This window comes from Acipenser ruthenus, chromosome 6 (genome assembly GCF_902713425.1).
Source record: "Acipenser ruthenus chromosome 6, fAciRut3.2 maternal haplotype, whole genome shotgun sequence".
In the NCBI taxonomy this organism is placed as follows: domain Eukaryota; kingdom Metazoa; phylum Chordata; class Actinopteri; order Acipenseriformes; family Acipenseridae; genus Acipenser; species Acipenser ruthenus.
Window position 1 is genome coordinate 28006410 of NC_081194.1, and position 15856 is coordinate 28022265.

The following is a 15856-nucleotide window of genomic DNA, read 5'->3' on the forward strand; positions in this document are numbered from 1 at the left end:
TCTCTCTCTCTTTTTCTCTCTCTCTCTCACCTTTTATGATGCTTCACACACAGCTGCAGATGAAAGGCTTTGCTGTACACAGTCAGCTAAATTACTGTTATTCCTTTCATCCCATATCTGTCTCAAGTTGATGGGTCCTAATGAGACTAGACAAGATTAAGCCAACCTAGAAGAGGAGTATACCTTTCCCAAAGCTGCTATAGCTGCACTTCCATTACGTCAAGAATACATTGGTTCACTGATCCCAGAAACTGCTGCTTTTCGAGGTCTACCAGCTTTCAGTTTTGTTTCCAGTGTACTATTTGGTGGAATAAATGAGGAAGCAGCTCCTGTATTTATAATGCTTGATTTATGTTATGCAGGTATTCCTAAAGACCTTTGAACACACTGACAGTTTAATTAACCTATATTCTCTTTTATTCGGGCAAAGTCCCTGATTTAGAAAATTACATTTTTCGATAAACTCTTTTGCCTAAGTACATTACATCACACGATGATCAGCCATTTCAATGGACTGTGTGAAATTACCTAAAATAAAGGAACTGGGTCTAGTACAAAAAATACACAAAGCCCCAGGCTTACTCTGTTGAGATTAAATGCAAGTAGATTCCTGTCTCTCTCTCGTTCTACAGTACATCTGGATGGAACTAAGACACGAGCAGCTTGACTCATCCAAGGGCACATAGTGAGTCAGTGGCTGAGCTGGGATTTTGGTTCATTCTTGGGAGTCTTTAGTGCTAACCACTCTGTGTTCTGGGTCAAAATTGTGTGGAAAGACTCCGTAGATTAGTCATCTAAGAGGCTGCATATAAGAACCTTTACCACTAGCCAGTTTCCAAGATAAAATTGAGATTTATTTGAACCATTTCCTTTTTGTTAATGATATACAAGCATTGATCATGAAGAATCCAGAAAGAAAGATTGTGACAATATATTAATTGTTGAGATAAATAATTAAAAAAATATTTGAGTTCTAAGTACTGTATACAATTGCTTAAATTTCAGTTTAAGGCAGGCTCTATGGGGGTTGGGCTTATATAATAATTCCATGGTATGATAACTATCAAAAAAGTCTTAAGAAAAATGTAGAAATACTGTCAATTATTGTAATTCGCAAACACAAATCACACATCCTTTCATGGAATGCTTTAAACTTTGGTTATTTTATGTTTAACCAACCAAAAAGGCATAGCAATCTTAACTTTTTTAAGACAATCCTAAAGTTCTTCAATATGCTATACTGCCATAGTATGTGTTATTCTGTTGAGATATATTCTTAAAACAATGTGATGCTGCAGTTTACTTGTGATTAGATAAATAATAAAATACAAAATTAGCTGTTTAGTTGAATATTTTCTTATGCAGGCTATTATTTAAGAGCAATTTATTTTTGTCATTGGGCCTAGATACATATAGCAAAACCATTTAAAAAAAAAAGTATTTTAACACCAAGAAGGTTTTCACCAATTGGTTTTATGTCTACAGTTCATGTGATATTATTAAGTAGTAGTTCGATGTTGTTACACATGATTACACATCTAGAGTTTGTACAAAATGTTTTGAAAACTATAAATAACTTGTTTAAGCAGAACTTCAGAGAATAAGTAGGCCAGGGGTCGGCAATTAAATTTCATGGTGGGTCAAACGATCTGCGGGCATTGCGCACTCCTTAGTCCAGGGTGCACGGCACATTTAAATAACCTACGTATGGCTGCTGCTGTATTTTACGTACATTAAGATGCGCCATGCACCCTGGACCATATCGGCTTTAACTGCATTCCCAGCAGCAATGCTGCATCAATAATCTTTACCTGCATATACGACCCAATGTATCGATATTTGTTACATGATGGGAAAAAAACGTCACGTTAAATTGTTTCACCGGCAAACCGGCTCATCAATAAAAAATTTTAAAAAAGCTGCGGCCGGTTGAAAACAAATCAAAAAAGGAATAAAGTAGCAATTGTGATCGTGTGTCCTTGTAAACTCCAAATACATATCAGTAAAAATAATATAGCATCTGTGATGCATCTATTAAGAGACAAATTAGTTTATTTTAACATTCCGATATGTTGAAAGTGAAATGTGACTCAAAATGTCAGCTGTTCAGCTGGTGCCCCCACATTTGTCAAGTGCTTTTGAGTGATTTATTGTGCGATTTGGTATTTCAACAAAATAACGAGGGGTGCGTACATTTTTGTTCTTGCTGTCAAGTCCGTCACACTCACGCCTGATGTTTTAAAGCTGATCGCAAAAGGAAAGTGCAGTTGTTCTCAATGAATTTGTTATAACACAGTGAAGCATTTAAAACACAAATGTATGCTAAAAAAAAAAAAAAGTTATTCTTCGTTCCTGTGTATGAGGGTTTCAGTACCATAAATGTAATACAATATGTCGTCGTATGCAAGACCTGATATACAAATATATTGTTTATCCCACAATCAGCAAGCACTTTGGAGTCAATATTGCAAAACACTTAATTTTCTGCTTAGTTGCAAGAAATATATTGTAGCGACTGGCTATGTGTTGGGGTTCTGGCAGTCTCTCTCACTCATATTCCCTGCTCTACTAGGTTCCCTCAATTGGCACGCAGCATGACTCCGCCCTCTCATCACCCATTGGCCCATCGATATCCACTCGCATTCATACACACACACACACACACACACACATGCAAAACTGACATTCAGGTAGGCTGCTAGGGAGAGAGATTAGCTGGTGAAACAGACTTCCATCACACACACCCACTCACATCAGCGGACAACACAGGAAACATTATGTGTACAGTATACAGTTCATTGTCTTTGCCCCACCTGCTACTATATAAGAAGATAACATGGGGACTCCGCCATGACAGCCTCCTTGCAGCAATATTACAATGAAGTTCTGCCCTTGATAAAGCCCTGCCAAGGAGGCTGTGGATTTGGCCCACGGGCTGCCATTTGCCGACTGTAGGCTATCCCGCTGCAGTTCCTCGTTTCTGCTAATTGATACATTGAACTTGTGTTTTGTGTCGCTAACAATTTCCTTCAATTTCCTTCAAAACCGTTATCAAAATAGTGTAATCAGTGAACACTAAATTCAAATAAACTGACTTACTAATTACATTTAGTAGAGCTACTGTATGAATATGATACTCATTGTAGCTTTTATTAGGCAACATTAGAATACAATTATTATTAAGTCTGTTTTAAATATAAATAAAAATGGTGCTTCACTGACAGGGAAGATACTAGCCTTAATACACGTTATGCTGCTAAACCTGTGTATCTTTACCTATGTGCAGCTCTTTGCAGTGGAAAAATGAATGAGAGAGAATGGAGTACCACATGTTGACTCTTATGTAGATTTGATCTTTTTTTGATGGGTGGGAAAAGATCTTCTTCAGACACTTTGCTAAGGCTGGGCTTGGTTTTGGAGCATGTTAGCAATAGAAAAATGCAAAGGCAAAACGGCATTGATGATGGTGATTGACAATAAGATAGAAGTGGTTGGAGTGTTCAAGTGTGAGGCTCAGTGAGAAACTGGAGCAGTACTTGTGACTTGTTTTGTACAGGATGTTAAATAAAAAGGTTTTCAAGTGAAAATGGCCTTTTCTTTCACTTCTTTTCACAGGAACACGAACATAGCAGTAACCGTCGTGGATACTATAATTACGATATTTGTGGTGTAACAAAAGGAACCGTGTCAGTACCATAATGTGTTTTGGATTCTGATTGATGGGCAGTATTATAAATCAGGGACCTCCGGGGAATGGTTATGAAGCAGTGTCCTGCATAGTACTGTATTAGGTAGGGGACACAGAGCGGTTTGAGGTCTTTGCTGGTCTTGAAAAATACAGCATACTAAAGAAATGGGGCTTTAAGACAATTTCTCTCATTTGTTTTAATCTGAGCAATTGTGTATAGGCAATGTATATACATATTATTTGTAACCTGTTGAACATGGAGCATTTAGTATGTGGTAGAACAGAACAACTGGTCCTTGTGTGCTGTAACAAATGTAGTCAACCAGGGAAGATTTGAAGATGAATGTTTTTGGCCTGGTTGGAACAAAAGCCTGAGCCTTGGACAGTGGTAAACCAAAGAAGAGCATGAAACACAAAAGGATTTACATTTGGATCCCCTCCCCTTTGAGATACATTTTGTGTTCTTCAGTCCTTTGCCTTGAGTGTTTTAGGTGACCCTTAAGTGCTTCTGAGGTTACAGAAATTCTTGGCCAACAAATTGTACAGTGAATTGCACCTGGAGAAACCTATTGCTACGACAACATGAAGCCCCATCATGCAGCTGGGACTGAACTTTGCTCAGGAATAAGAGAAGATGATTTCCATAGCTCTGAGTGTGTTACACAGTAGATTTTTTAATACAGTATATTCATTTATGTTACAGAAAGACATCAAATGCGAATAGTGATGAACATTAATAAACTATGCAGGTGGAGCTCTGGTATCCAGAGTATCTATGGCAGGATGGTGAAATTTGGTATGTTGGGCACAATGGAAATAGAACAAGAGTTGCAATGCACCAGGTGGTTTAGGGGTGCCACCAAGGACTCATACAGATAGCTTGTTATGGTCATGTGATGTCTTTTGTGTACCCTCCCAATACATACCAGAGGTTTAAGTTGGACCTAGACAGCCCAAACTTGGATTCATATTTCTTGTATTGATTTGACAAACAAGTTCTGTTTTCAGATATTGTTGTTTTAACATGAATCTCTATGCAATAAAATGATTTTGGTCAAAATGGCATTATGATCACAAATGACAGCACTTCGTTATCTTTTTGCAGTGATTGTGCAATACAATGATAGATTTTAGCATCTATGATGTTAGGAGACACAGAGCTTGTGTTTTATGGGTGGCTTTCGTTGTTTCTTTCTTGTGGGTGTAGGTAGATAAACCACTGTACTTTTCCAAAGCCTTGTTTTATGTATTTTACACGTTTCTGGGCTTCAGTACTGATCGTTATAGCGTAGGATGTTCGTCCTAGGGACAAGAAACATGAGGGCTCTTGTGATCTGCCGCACGACAGGATGAATAACAAAGTCTCCCACCTGTGTTTCTCTGTCCTTTCCCTCCTGCAGCCTCTACTGTAGGAGGCAACATTGCCTTTCCCAGCTTTGCTGATATTAAATATCCGATCCAATTTATTTACTGTAAATAAAAAAATACTTTGAGAAATGTGTCATTGTATTTCCTCGCCCATTCATAGTCATTAATTCAGTGTATATGAACCAACAGTCTTTATTACCTTTCAGTATTGTTTTTAAATACATGATATTTAAAGCAGGTTTCTCATAATAACCTATTATTTTCAATTGATAAATACCTGAGTTGGATCCCTTTTCTTTGTTATCCTCCATAGAGAGACGTTGTGCAAAAGGAAACATTTCCTCCCAGCTTAGGCACGTAATTTTTTCTAAAAATAAATTGTTAATATTGTGGTAGCGATGACCTGCCTCAAAGCGGTGTCTTTTATATTGAATTTCAATAGTGAAATGTGGGTGGACAGCACATTTTATAACAATACCTAGCTTAAGCAATGATTTAACTGGAGGAAAATTATCATTAACGAGCTGCTTTGAACTGTAGTCTATTGTTGTTGTTGTTGTTATTATTATTATTATTATTATTATTATTATTATTATTATTATTATTTATTTCTTAGCAGACGCCCTTATCCAGGGCGACTTACAGTCCATAGAACCAGATATTTATTAATAAGCATTTTAATGTATGCTGTACAATATAAAGCATTTATACCTTCATACTTAATTCTGGAGATCATAAATTGTCCTCTCTGCTCAGCCCCTACTGTAACCTGCATTGTGACTTGGTCATCACCCAAGACCTGTTTTAAAACATTGTTGAATCTGGACCTCTATGGGAGATATTGATTCATCACATTATTACAGCAGTTGTTTCCAAATGTATTTATTTATTTTAATTTGACTGTGCAAAAATGCCAAAGTCAGGCTTTTGGCCTACTGGGGAAAAAAAGAAAAGATGTGATTTCATTTAAATTATTATAGTGTGCTGCTCATAGGGGATACAATGCCTTAAATTACTAAAAAGATAAATAAAGAAAATTACTAAAATACAAAATAAAAAAGGGAAAAAAACAACCTAACTTTCTCTTTTTTTATTTATTTATTTTACAAATTGGTATTTCTTTAAAACTGCTATAAGGATAGCAGAGCCATACTGTAATTCAGATGTATCCCGGCCACCGCTATTAATGCTAATGCATGAGTCAGACCATTCTGGTAATTCCATTTCTAGAAATTATACAGTGAATCAGAATCTACTCTGGTAAATTTGTACTCTGTAGTGATAATAATATAGCATGTATGTCTATTTAAATATGCACATCCCATAATCTATTTATATAGTTTAAAAGGTTGCAGAAAAATTGTAGTTAGAAATCTGTGCTTTATGATTCTCACTTTCTTCAAACTGAGAAAAACAAGTGTTGAAGTTCCTGACATTATGCTACAATAACCTGACTTATAAGGGTTAAGCATTCCGGATAATTGGCCTACATTTGAAAGTCACAAGGTCATAGTACAAGACCAAAACCACTGCATGTACCTAGCTGTACCTGCTTTAAAATCAAAACGATACTGACATATGCTAACCACTCAGAGGGATTTGATACTAATGCATGAAACTTGAATTCTATGACTAGTTGCTTACAGAACAAGCTAAATTGAGGTACAGTAACATGTACTGTGCATGCACTGATAGATATACATGCAAACAAAATAATCATTTTAAGGATACAGCACTTATTGATCCATATATTTACACAAGTTTGTGTTAATCTATTTTACTTTTTATATTATAAAATGTATTCAAATACTCCAATACTGATTCTTACTGTACAGCTGTGGCCAAAAGTTGCATCACCTAGAAGTTTAGAATTGCGACATTAATTAAAATAAAATAAATAAACTATATGAACATAATTTTGAACTTTTATTTAACATTTATTCAGCAGGTTTCGTTTGACTTTAGGAAGCAAAATTTGTTAATTCTATAGGATGATGCAAAACTTTTGGCCATAACTAGTTTTCCATGGCTTTCTCACACTATTGCCTTAGCACAGCCACTATGTTCAGTACAGTACTCAGTTTCATGTATGTCTCAAAACCAATAAAAAAGCAATTCACAGGATGGAAAGTGATACTATTAAGTCAGCCCAGAGCATCGTTCTAAATATAGATATGATGAAAATGAGATTGTGTCAACACTGTGTGTGTGTGAACAATTATTTGTGTACAGTAGGCACACTATGGACCCTTGAGTTTGTTTAAAATGTTTACAGCTTTACAGAGTATATTTTAGCTTTGTCTACCGTCAGTTGAAAGGGTAAATATATTTTGCATTTTTTTGCAATTCACCCCCTCTCCTGAATAGCAAATAAAGTTGTTTAACTTTCAAGTGAAGTTTACATTAGCTGGTATGAGTAGGTACCGTAAGCTAATGTAAGCATGCATATACAGATGGTTGCAAAGTTCATTAATAAATAGACATTACAAATAAAACCGCAATATAAGCCTAGACATTGATCTGGTAACACTGGTGGTGAGACGGTTATCTTGCATTCCCTGGTATTCTGAGACTCAAATCCATTAAATGTTTTTTTTTTCTTTTGTATTTAAAAAAAAATGGTCATGTATTGGCTCGCCATCAGTTATTCTGCCTCTCTTTATTTGGTTACTAAGAAAACCTTGTCTTGTTCTGACCAATAGCAGCAATGTTTTGGGAGAACAAAGTGATTTGACAGTATTTTCAATGTCAAGCGGTCAAGCTGTGCGGATATTCACCATTTTCAATAACTATTACTTTTGAACTGAGTTGTGATGACTGACAGGACCACTAGAATAAAGGCGTATCACGGCATCACCGCGTATCCAAGACCGTGCAGACATCACCGCGAGAGACGTTACCGCGCCGACCATTAGTGACTGCCCATAACAGCACTACGACATCACCGCGCCGAACTACAATTCAATTCTCAGAAGACTCTGCGACGTTCACAAACACGTCACTTACCAGGAACTCCCCCCGCCACCCTCAGTATGCAGGTTTTAATATGACTTGGCAGTGTCAGTGAGACTCGTATTGCACAATTGCAAAGCAGTTGCATACCAGGTTTGATGAAGATCTTTTGCAGATCGAAACGTTGATCTTGGGTATAATAAAAAATATAAACACTTTGGAGCATAATATATAAGTGTGCGGCTACTATGTTTGTTTAACTTTAAAATCTTTCTACCCTGCACCTTGAAAGACTTTGGATGTGTGTGTTTTCTCTTTATTTGCTAGCAGACCCCCATCCCATTTCTAAGAGCATCCATTTCTCAAGGAAGAAATAAACAGTGGTGGTTGTTGCTGCTATTTTAACTGCCTTTGGTGTGTTTCTTTTGTCCGCCGCCTCCACAATATGTATAAACATTTGTTTGCTCGTTTGGCAGGGCACCTAAAAATGTAATCCTGTAAGCTGCTACAGAATAGATTTATACTGTGTGTGTGTGCGTATACAGTGGTGGTCCAAAGTTTACAAACCCTAATTTATGGATGTGTAACACCCTCAAATTAATGTTGAATACATGTATATAGTACATTCCAAATATATGTAGATGGTACATTCCTAAAATCTCCCTATTCTGTTTTCTAATATAAAAAAAAAGTTCCAAAAGAAAAAGCTGTCAGTTCAGCTTGTTACAGTTACGTACGGCTTTGTTTGTGTTGTGCTCTTATAGCCCTGAAAAAATACATTTTCAAAGAAACAAGAAATCACCATTTAATGCCAACTGCAATATACACTAAGACCTTGAGGGTGGAAGACTCAAATAAACATATGAATGAACAATTTAATAATAATAATAATAATAATAATAATAATAATAATAATAATAATAATAATAATATTAATAATAATATTAATAATAATAATCATAATAAAAGCTTCTGTTCGGAACAGATACAGGGGAATGGGGAAGAGCTGCAAGTCTCACACTGTCACTGGAAGAATTGGATCAAGCTTGCGCCTTTGACAATTCAAAAATATTAGTGGATGTAAATACCTCTCGTATTTGTAAGGGTCTTTTAATACACCCTTTTATTGGAAATAGTTTACAGACCCTGATTAGCAGTAGTACTAGAATACTACTACAACTACTACGACTACTACTACTACTACTAATAATAATAATAATAATAATAATAATAAATTACGTGCCAAGCAAGTATATAAAGGCGAATTATCTGACTACAACATTTTAATTTCAAACAACAAAAGTGAACTCGCTCTGGATAAAAGCATCATGCTAGAAAGAAAGCAGTAGGTTCAGTGCGGATACGACAGGGCAGAGAAGCAAGGACAGCAATATAAAGTTAATCTCTTTATTTAAAAAACAAATCTGTACAAAATATATATTTAAAAAAAAAAATATCCAAACACTGCATGTCCTTGTATCGGTCCCCAATCCTGGATAGCCTGTGGAGGAGTAATAAGAAAGAAAGAAAGAAAGAAAGGAAAGAAAGGAAAGAAAGAGAAAGAAACAAAGAGAAATCAATCAATCAATCAATCAATCAATCAATCTGTGGTGAACCCCGCTCTGACTGTGTCATGTGTCCGAGTTCCTGGTAAGTGCCGCTTTTGTGAACTTCGCAGCGTCTTCTGGGAATTGTAGTTCGGTGCGGTTATGTCAGCGCGGTTTTGGACTCGTTGTTATGTCATGTAACCAAATAGAGGAATACACAGTACTGTGCATTTTTTTCTTTTTCCACAGTAGCTGCAGAACATTTTGTGCTGTACTGTACAACAACCCCACTTCACAAGCAGTCATAATTGTGTTCCATTATTCGAAAGAAAATTGCTTATTGACAGCTAAGCTATTTTACTTGAGATGCTCCACAATAGCTGAAAGCCATGGATTTCAGCTGTGTTGTGAAATTGCAACACTGGAAAATAATTAAGGGCTAACTTGCGGTAGAGAGTAGAACCATTATAAAAGTCCATACATTAATAATTGAAAGAGGTACCTAATGGTGACAGCAATTGACACCAAACCCAAATAGTCTACCAGCTTTACAATTATATAACCACATCCTGAAAGACCTTTCCTTTTCTTGCAGATTAGCACCAATATTTTCCGAACACTTCCTCCCAGTGACAACCCAGATTTTGACCCTGAAGAGGATGAACCCACTCTTGAGGCCTCGTGGCCTCATATACAGGTGAGGTTTCTGGGGTTCATTTAATTAATTTGTTTGGCTTTTAGAAAGTACAAAGTAGGATATCCCAGGTTTCTTCGTATGTGTGATATGCAAGCCCAGTTCAGAACAGTGCGACAATAAAAGCTTTTGCATGTTTTGGAAGAGAGTATAATATCTATTCAGGGATACAGAGATATTTATTTAAGCAAGGGGCCCAGTTGGGGTTAAATGAGTAACAAAAGACCCATCCCGGTCATTATGCATTTAGTATTTTATCTCATACATCTGTACTTGATATAGAGTTGTGGATGTATTATTAGCTCTAATTTAAGGATGCAAAGTTGACCTTTTATTTTCTAGTAGAAGATTCTAGTTTACACTTCAAGCCACAGAATTGTCTTCATTGTACAAAAGTTTGGTCCTCAAAGAAATTAAATAAATATAAAATAAAAACTCTCTTTCTGTTCTCTGAATAGCCATACAAGTTCAGTATATGCTTGTTTTTCAGCTGGTGTACGAGTTTTTTCTAAGGTTCTTGGAAAATCCTGATTTCCAGCCTAGCATTGCAAAGCGATACATTGACCAAAAGTTTGTGCTGCAGGTAAGTGTTTTTCCATCATTCATTAACATCAGAAACTTAATACCTGAGACACTATTTGTCTTCCAAGATATTTGTGCTTTGCGCATAATGTTTGTTTTCAAGATATCTAAAATATCTTTCTGACAATATAAAGAAGGGTTTTGTTGTGGTAAGGTGGATAATTGTGATACTGAAGAAAAAATGATTTGCTTTTCATGCTGTCTTATTATTTGTCATAGTTGATTCCATGTAACTGTCCCCTTGGTTTTTTTTTATTATCTGCACTGGAAAACCATTTCTGGATTTTGGGTTCCACATATTTGTCAGTTTGGTGACGAAGATCTGTCCAACTAAATGATGAGAATAATACCGACTTCAACTGATTTGATACTGCAGTAAAAGATTTTTCTTTAATCTCTGTACATTCAGTCTATCTATTTAAATTTAGTTTTGCAAATAAACAAATTAAAGTTAAAAAAAGAAAAAAGAATAGTGTTTGCTGTTACTCAGCAGCAATACAGTAACCATAACAGCAATAGCAACTAGTCTCCGGTTTAAAGTTGTAGAAATCAAACAACTGGATGCAGTCTGATTTACCTTAGCAACTTAATTTCAGCATCTATCATAATTATTTTTATTATTGTTTATTTCTTAGCAGACGCTCTTATCCAGGGCGACTTACAATTGTTACAAGATATCACATTATACATCATACAGATATCACATTATTTTTTTACATACAATTACCCATTTATACAGTTGGGTTTTTACTGGAGCAATCTAGGTAAAGTACCTTGCTCAAGGGTACTGCAGCAGTGTCCCCCACCTGGGATTGAACCCACGACCCTCCGGGTCCAGAGCCCTAACCACTGCTCCACACTGCTGCTAATGATAACAAAGGCACAGGAGATTTTGAATAAACTTTATGAATACACTGTGGACAAGTTACTGAACAAACAACACAATAAGTATTAACATATGTAGGCTACTGGATATTTTTAATTATGAAAACTTTATAATTTTCTTTTCGTGAATACATTTTAGGACCTAACAGTAACTTAAATACGGAAATACCTACAACGCAAAATCATCCACCGCTGGGCTAGAGAACAGCTTATGCAATTAGGATGAGCTTTTATTGAACATTATTGACAGTAATGTTATCTGTCTCTGTCTCTTACAATTTAGCATACAGGGTGTCCCTTAAAGAGTAAGCATTGGGGTTCTGAAAAATATAACCTTGCAGTCCCCACGTGTTGCTACGACTGTTTAAGTAGCGTACTTGTAATGTTTCTTTTCATTGTTAACATGCTGACAACTTTTTATAACTTTTAAAGTCTGTTTCAAAGCTCTTTTTAAAATGGCCGCTCTAGTGCACTGATAGTGTAAGGATTATTGCCCACATTGTCAAACGGGTAACACGGCAGTAATGATCTGTGATGTGGTATGGAACAGAAAAACCAGAACACTTGTTATGTTTTGGGGGTTTTTTAATCGCTCTTCCTGCAGTGATTTAGAGGACAGATCTCAAACCCCAGTGCACTAGGGCAGACATTTTGAAAAAAGTTTAGAAATAGACTTTAAAGTCATAAGTGTAAAAAGTTGTCAGGATGTTAACAATGAAAAGAAATATATAACGCTATAGTTTTAGGAACCCTGCTACTTGCTCTTTAAGTCAAGCATCATTGACAATATAATATTTTATATGATTAGGAGGTTCTCTGTTAAATCTGGCAGCCACACCCCATTGACTGTCTGTACCACACATCCAAATGAATTGGTTCCTCTTTGCTTAACATTAGAACCGTCAGATTTTCGAACTACCTAGAACCGCCACGTGGGTCACTGTGACCCATACATTTTTTAACTGCTTCGTTATGAAAATGAAAGACATACTATCGGATACAACTGAAAAGTTTTATTCATGAACATCATAGCTAATATTTGCATCGCAGAAACACCGTATTTAAATGGAAAATTAAACATAAAAGGCTTTACTTTTAAAATGAGTGCATATACAGCGCGACTACAAACAGTGAAAAAATAATAAAAATAATAAAATACAAATTTCAAAAGAAACAGGTATGCAAATATACCTGTGTACAGGTGTAAACGGGTATATGTACACACAAAACTATAAAACCGAAATCATTGTTTCTAATACTACATAAAAAGAAAATAACACTACTTCCGGTATGATGGCTGCCTTGTACTCTATAGAGGAGCATACACGTCTGCCAGCTTACTGTGCCTGCATCCAGGAGCTGTGTTGTAAACACAGACACAGTTCAATTGAACACTATTGTGTAAACTGGTACATACAAACCTGTAAAACTGAAATGTTTTTTTCTAAAAATAATATATAAAATACATTTCATATTAGACACATAAGTTGTTATCCTACCTGTCATTTCAGTTTGCAGCTTGCCGTATTCCAATCAAAATTACTACTTTCAAGTTTAAATATTTCCTTCTGATATATTCCCAGTTGCATTTGTGAAACAAAACAAACTATTGTTGTCTCCCAGGTACATTGAAAAAAGAAGAAACTAGGCTTTCACTGAGTTGGCAGCTTGATAAATCCACAATGATTCATAGCAATCTCGTAGTCAGTCTACAAACAAAGGCTTGAAAAACAAACAAAAAAAACGTGTGCTAGGAGTAGGGGTGTGTCTTGTTTGCTGCATTTACAAAAACTATAGAATATCTTACGTTATATTAAAAAAAGACGTGTATTGTAATGCATGGGTCACATCGACCCACGTGGCGGTTCTAGGTAGAACTGTTTATCATTTTTTGATTCTGGCTATCAAACGTCGTCAGGATATTTAATTCATATATTTAGGAAAAGTAAAGAACGGACATACACATACGATTTACAACGGAAGAGTAATTAACATTTTAAATGCAAAATGGGTCAAACTGACCTGCATGGCGGTTCTAGTGTTAAAGACATTTCACAGCTAAAAGATGGAGAGCAACCAATATTAAAAAAAATAATAATAGTATGAGAATGTGGGGACTTTTGGATGCGTCTCTCCATCTGTCTGTACGTCATGGTACGGATAGCAATGTTGTTTTTTTTATTTACAGCATGCCGGGGGATGTATGTATCTCACAGACTCGTTGTCACTTAAACAGTCCATCTGGAAATTTGTACAATCCCACACTTACATGTGATGCAAATACATGCCTTATGCTGGGCATTTTTTTCTTCTGAAAATAGTGATTTTGTTACATTTTGTATTCTTTCTGCAACATAGGAAATTCATTTTTCTTGCATGGTATGTTATCTGCAAGAAACATTAAAAGCATCATTTGACTGCTTACTGTGTAGCTGCCATTAACAGCGGGGTTAGTGACATTCTGACAAAGAAGACTCAGCATGCCCTTTGGAAACAGCATCTTAAAATCTGAATTGCAGCCCTGCCATCTCTTTTCAGTATTTCTAGCCTTCACTATTTATACCCGAGAGAGTTTTTTTTAAATGAAGCGGCTTACACTTAAAAATGAAATGCTGTATAATATCTCATGTCTTTCTATGTAAAATAGATACTTCAAAATACTCTAATGCTTAATGAAGAAAATACAACAGAGAAATACATGTACAAAAAAATTAGTAACTCTGTATACATGAGAACCAATGTCATTAACTTTAAGATTCAGAGGATGTCACGGCCTTGTTAACATTTGCAGGAAAGATATTATTTTCACACCTGCAGGAAATTGTACTAAGTTGTTAAAAGTAGAAGTGATTCAGTTAGATGAATCCTGTATCAGAGTTTAGCTTGAAAGCTAACTATCACCTAGAAGAATAACCAATCAATTGGGGCTTGGTGATCAAAAAGAAAAGTTTTTACACTATAGTTACAGCCAACAGTGTTTTGTTTAGGACTGTGCAGCACCATGAGGGATGCTCTGTTGCTGTGCCCAATTGGATTAAAGTAAGCCAAATACAGGTAATGATATTTTAAGATATTAATTGTCTACATAACAAAAAGCCTTTTATTTCCAGACACAACCGTGTGCAGAGTTATAGTAAAGGCCATAACACGCGGCCAATGTAATGGCAGGTGATAGCGGACAGTAACAGTGGCATAAATATAAAAACAGTCTGTTACAATGTGTACCTGTACATGACCGACTACAAAGAATAGAAACAGTTACTATTCTTCAGACACAGCAGATAGTGACACCAGAATACTGACAAATCAGAGTAGAGGCGTCTATCATCTTCAAATGACTCCACAGTAGATCACAACAAGACAAGACCAGCTCTTATCACTTTTACAGTAAACCTGTATACAGAAGATACCTAAATGAAATTGTTCATTTACTTGGTATATGGGTAGAAGCACTGTATCTATCCTGTAGTTTTATTGTCATTCTTATAAACTTGAATTCCCAAAGGCTATACTAATCGAGGTCTGTAGAACATGGGATCGTTCTACCTGTCAACCCTTCTTTGTATGGCTAGTTTCTGAACCATAATTCCATGCTGTTTTTTTTTTTAATAGTTGTATAATAATACCTAGAGATGTCAAGTCATGGTAACTAAGAAAATGTTTTTTAAACCCAGTTACCATCACTGTTCTAACAGTGCCGCTTATACAAGATACAATACCTTGGGATACTATAGGGCCACTTTTTACTAAGTGAAGTTTACTAACTTCCTGTGCACTATTCTGCTAGGTGCAGTTTGCTGACAACCTGCATTCAGTGTTATGAGAAGTAGAAAGCTCAATTCAGAGATGTTGCTTCATACACAGTACCAGTTACCTCAACCCAAACAGACTTCAGCAGTATTATTATTATTTATTTCTTAGCAGACGCCCTTATCCAGGACGACTTACAATCGTAAGCAAATACATTTCAAATACATTTCAACCTTAAAGGTTGACAGAGTTGTCCTTGAGTTCCCAGTTGCAGGTACTTCCTTCGGCTGGACAGACATCAATTTTGAAAGGCTGGTCAATCTTTGTTTCTACTTCATTTAATAGCTAACTGCTCTAGGCCTCATATATGATGATTGATTATTTTCACGT

The 15856-nt window shown here is 36.0% G+C and overlaps 1 protein-coding gene across 2 annotated transcripts in view; it reads left to right on the forward strand.

Moving 5' to 3' along the window:
* LOC117411139 (serine/threonine-protein phosphatase 2A 56 kDa regulatory subunit alpha isoform-like) overlaps nt 1-15856 on the forward strand; it is a 96323-nt gene that overhangs the window by 64732 nt on the left and 15735 nt on the right. For both annotated transcript variants that reach the window (XM_059025310.1, XM_059025311.1), the window contains 2 exons: nt 10151-10252; nt 10740-10832. In XM_059025310.1, the coding sequence (XP_058881293.1) occupies nt 10151-10252; nt 10740-10832 (195 nt within the window). The remainder of the gene's footprint in view (nt 1-10150; nt 10253-10739; nt 10833-15856) is intronic.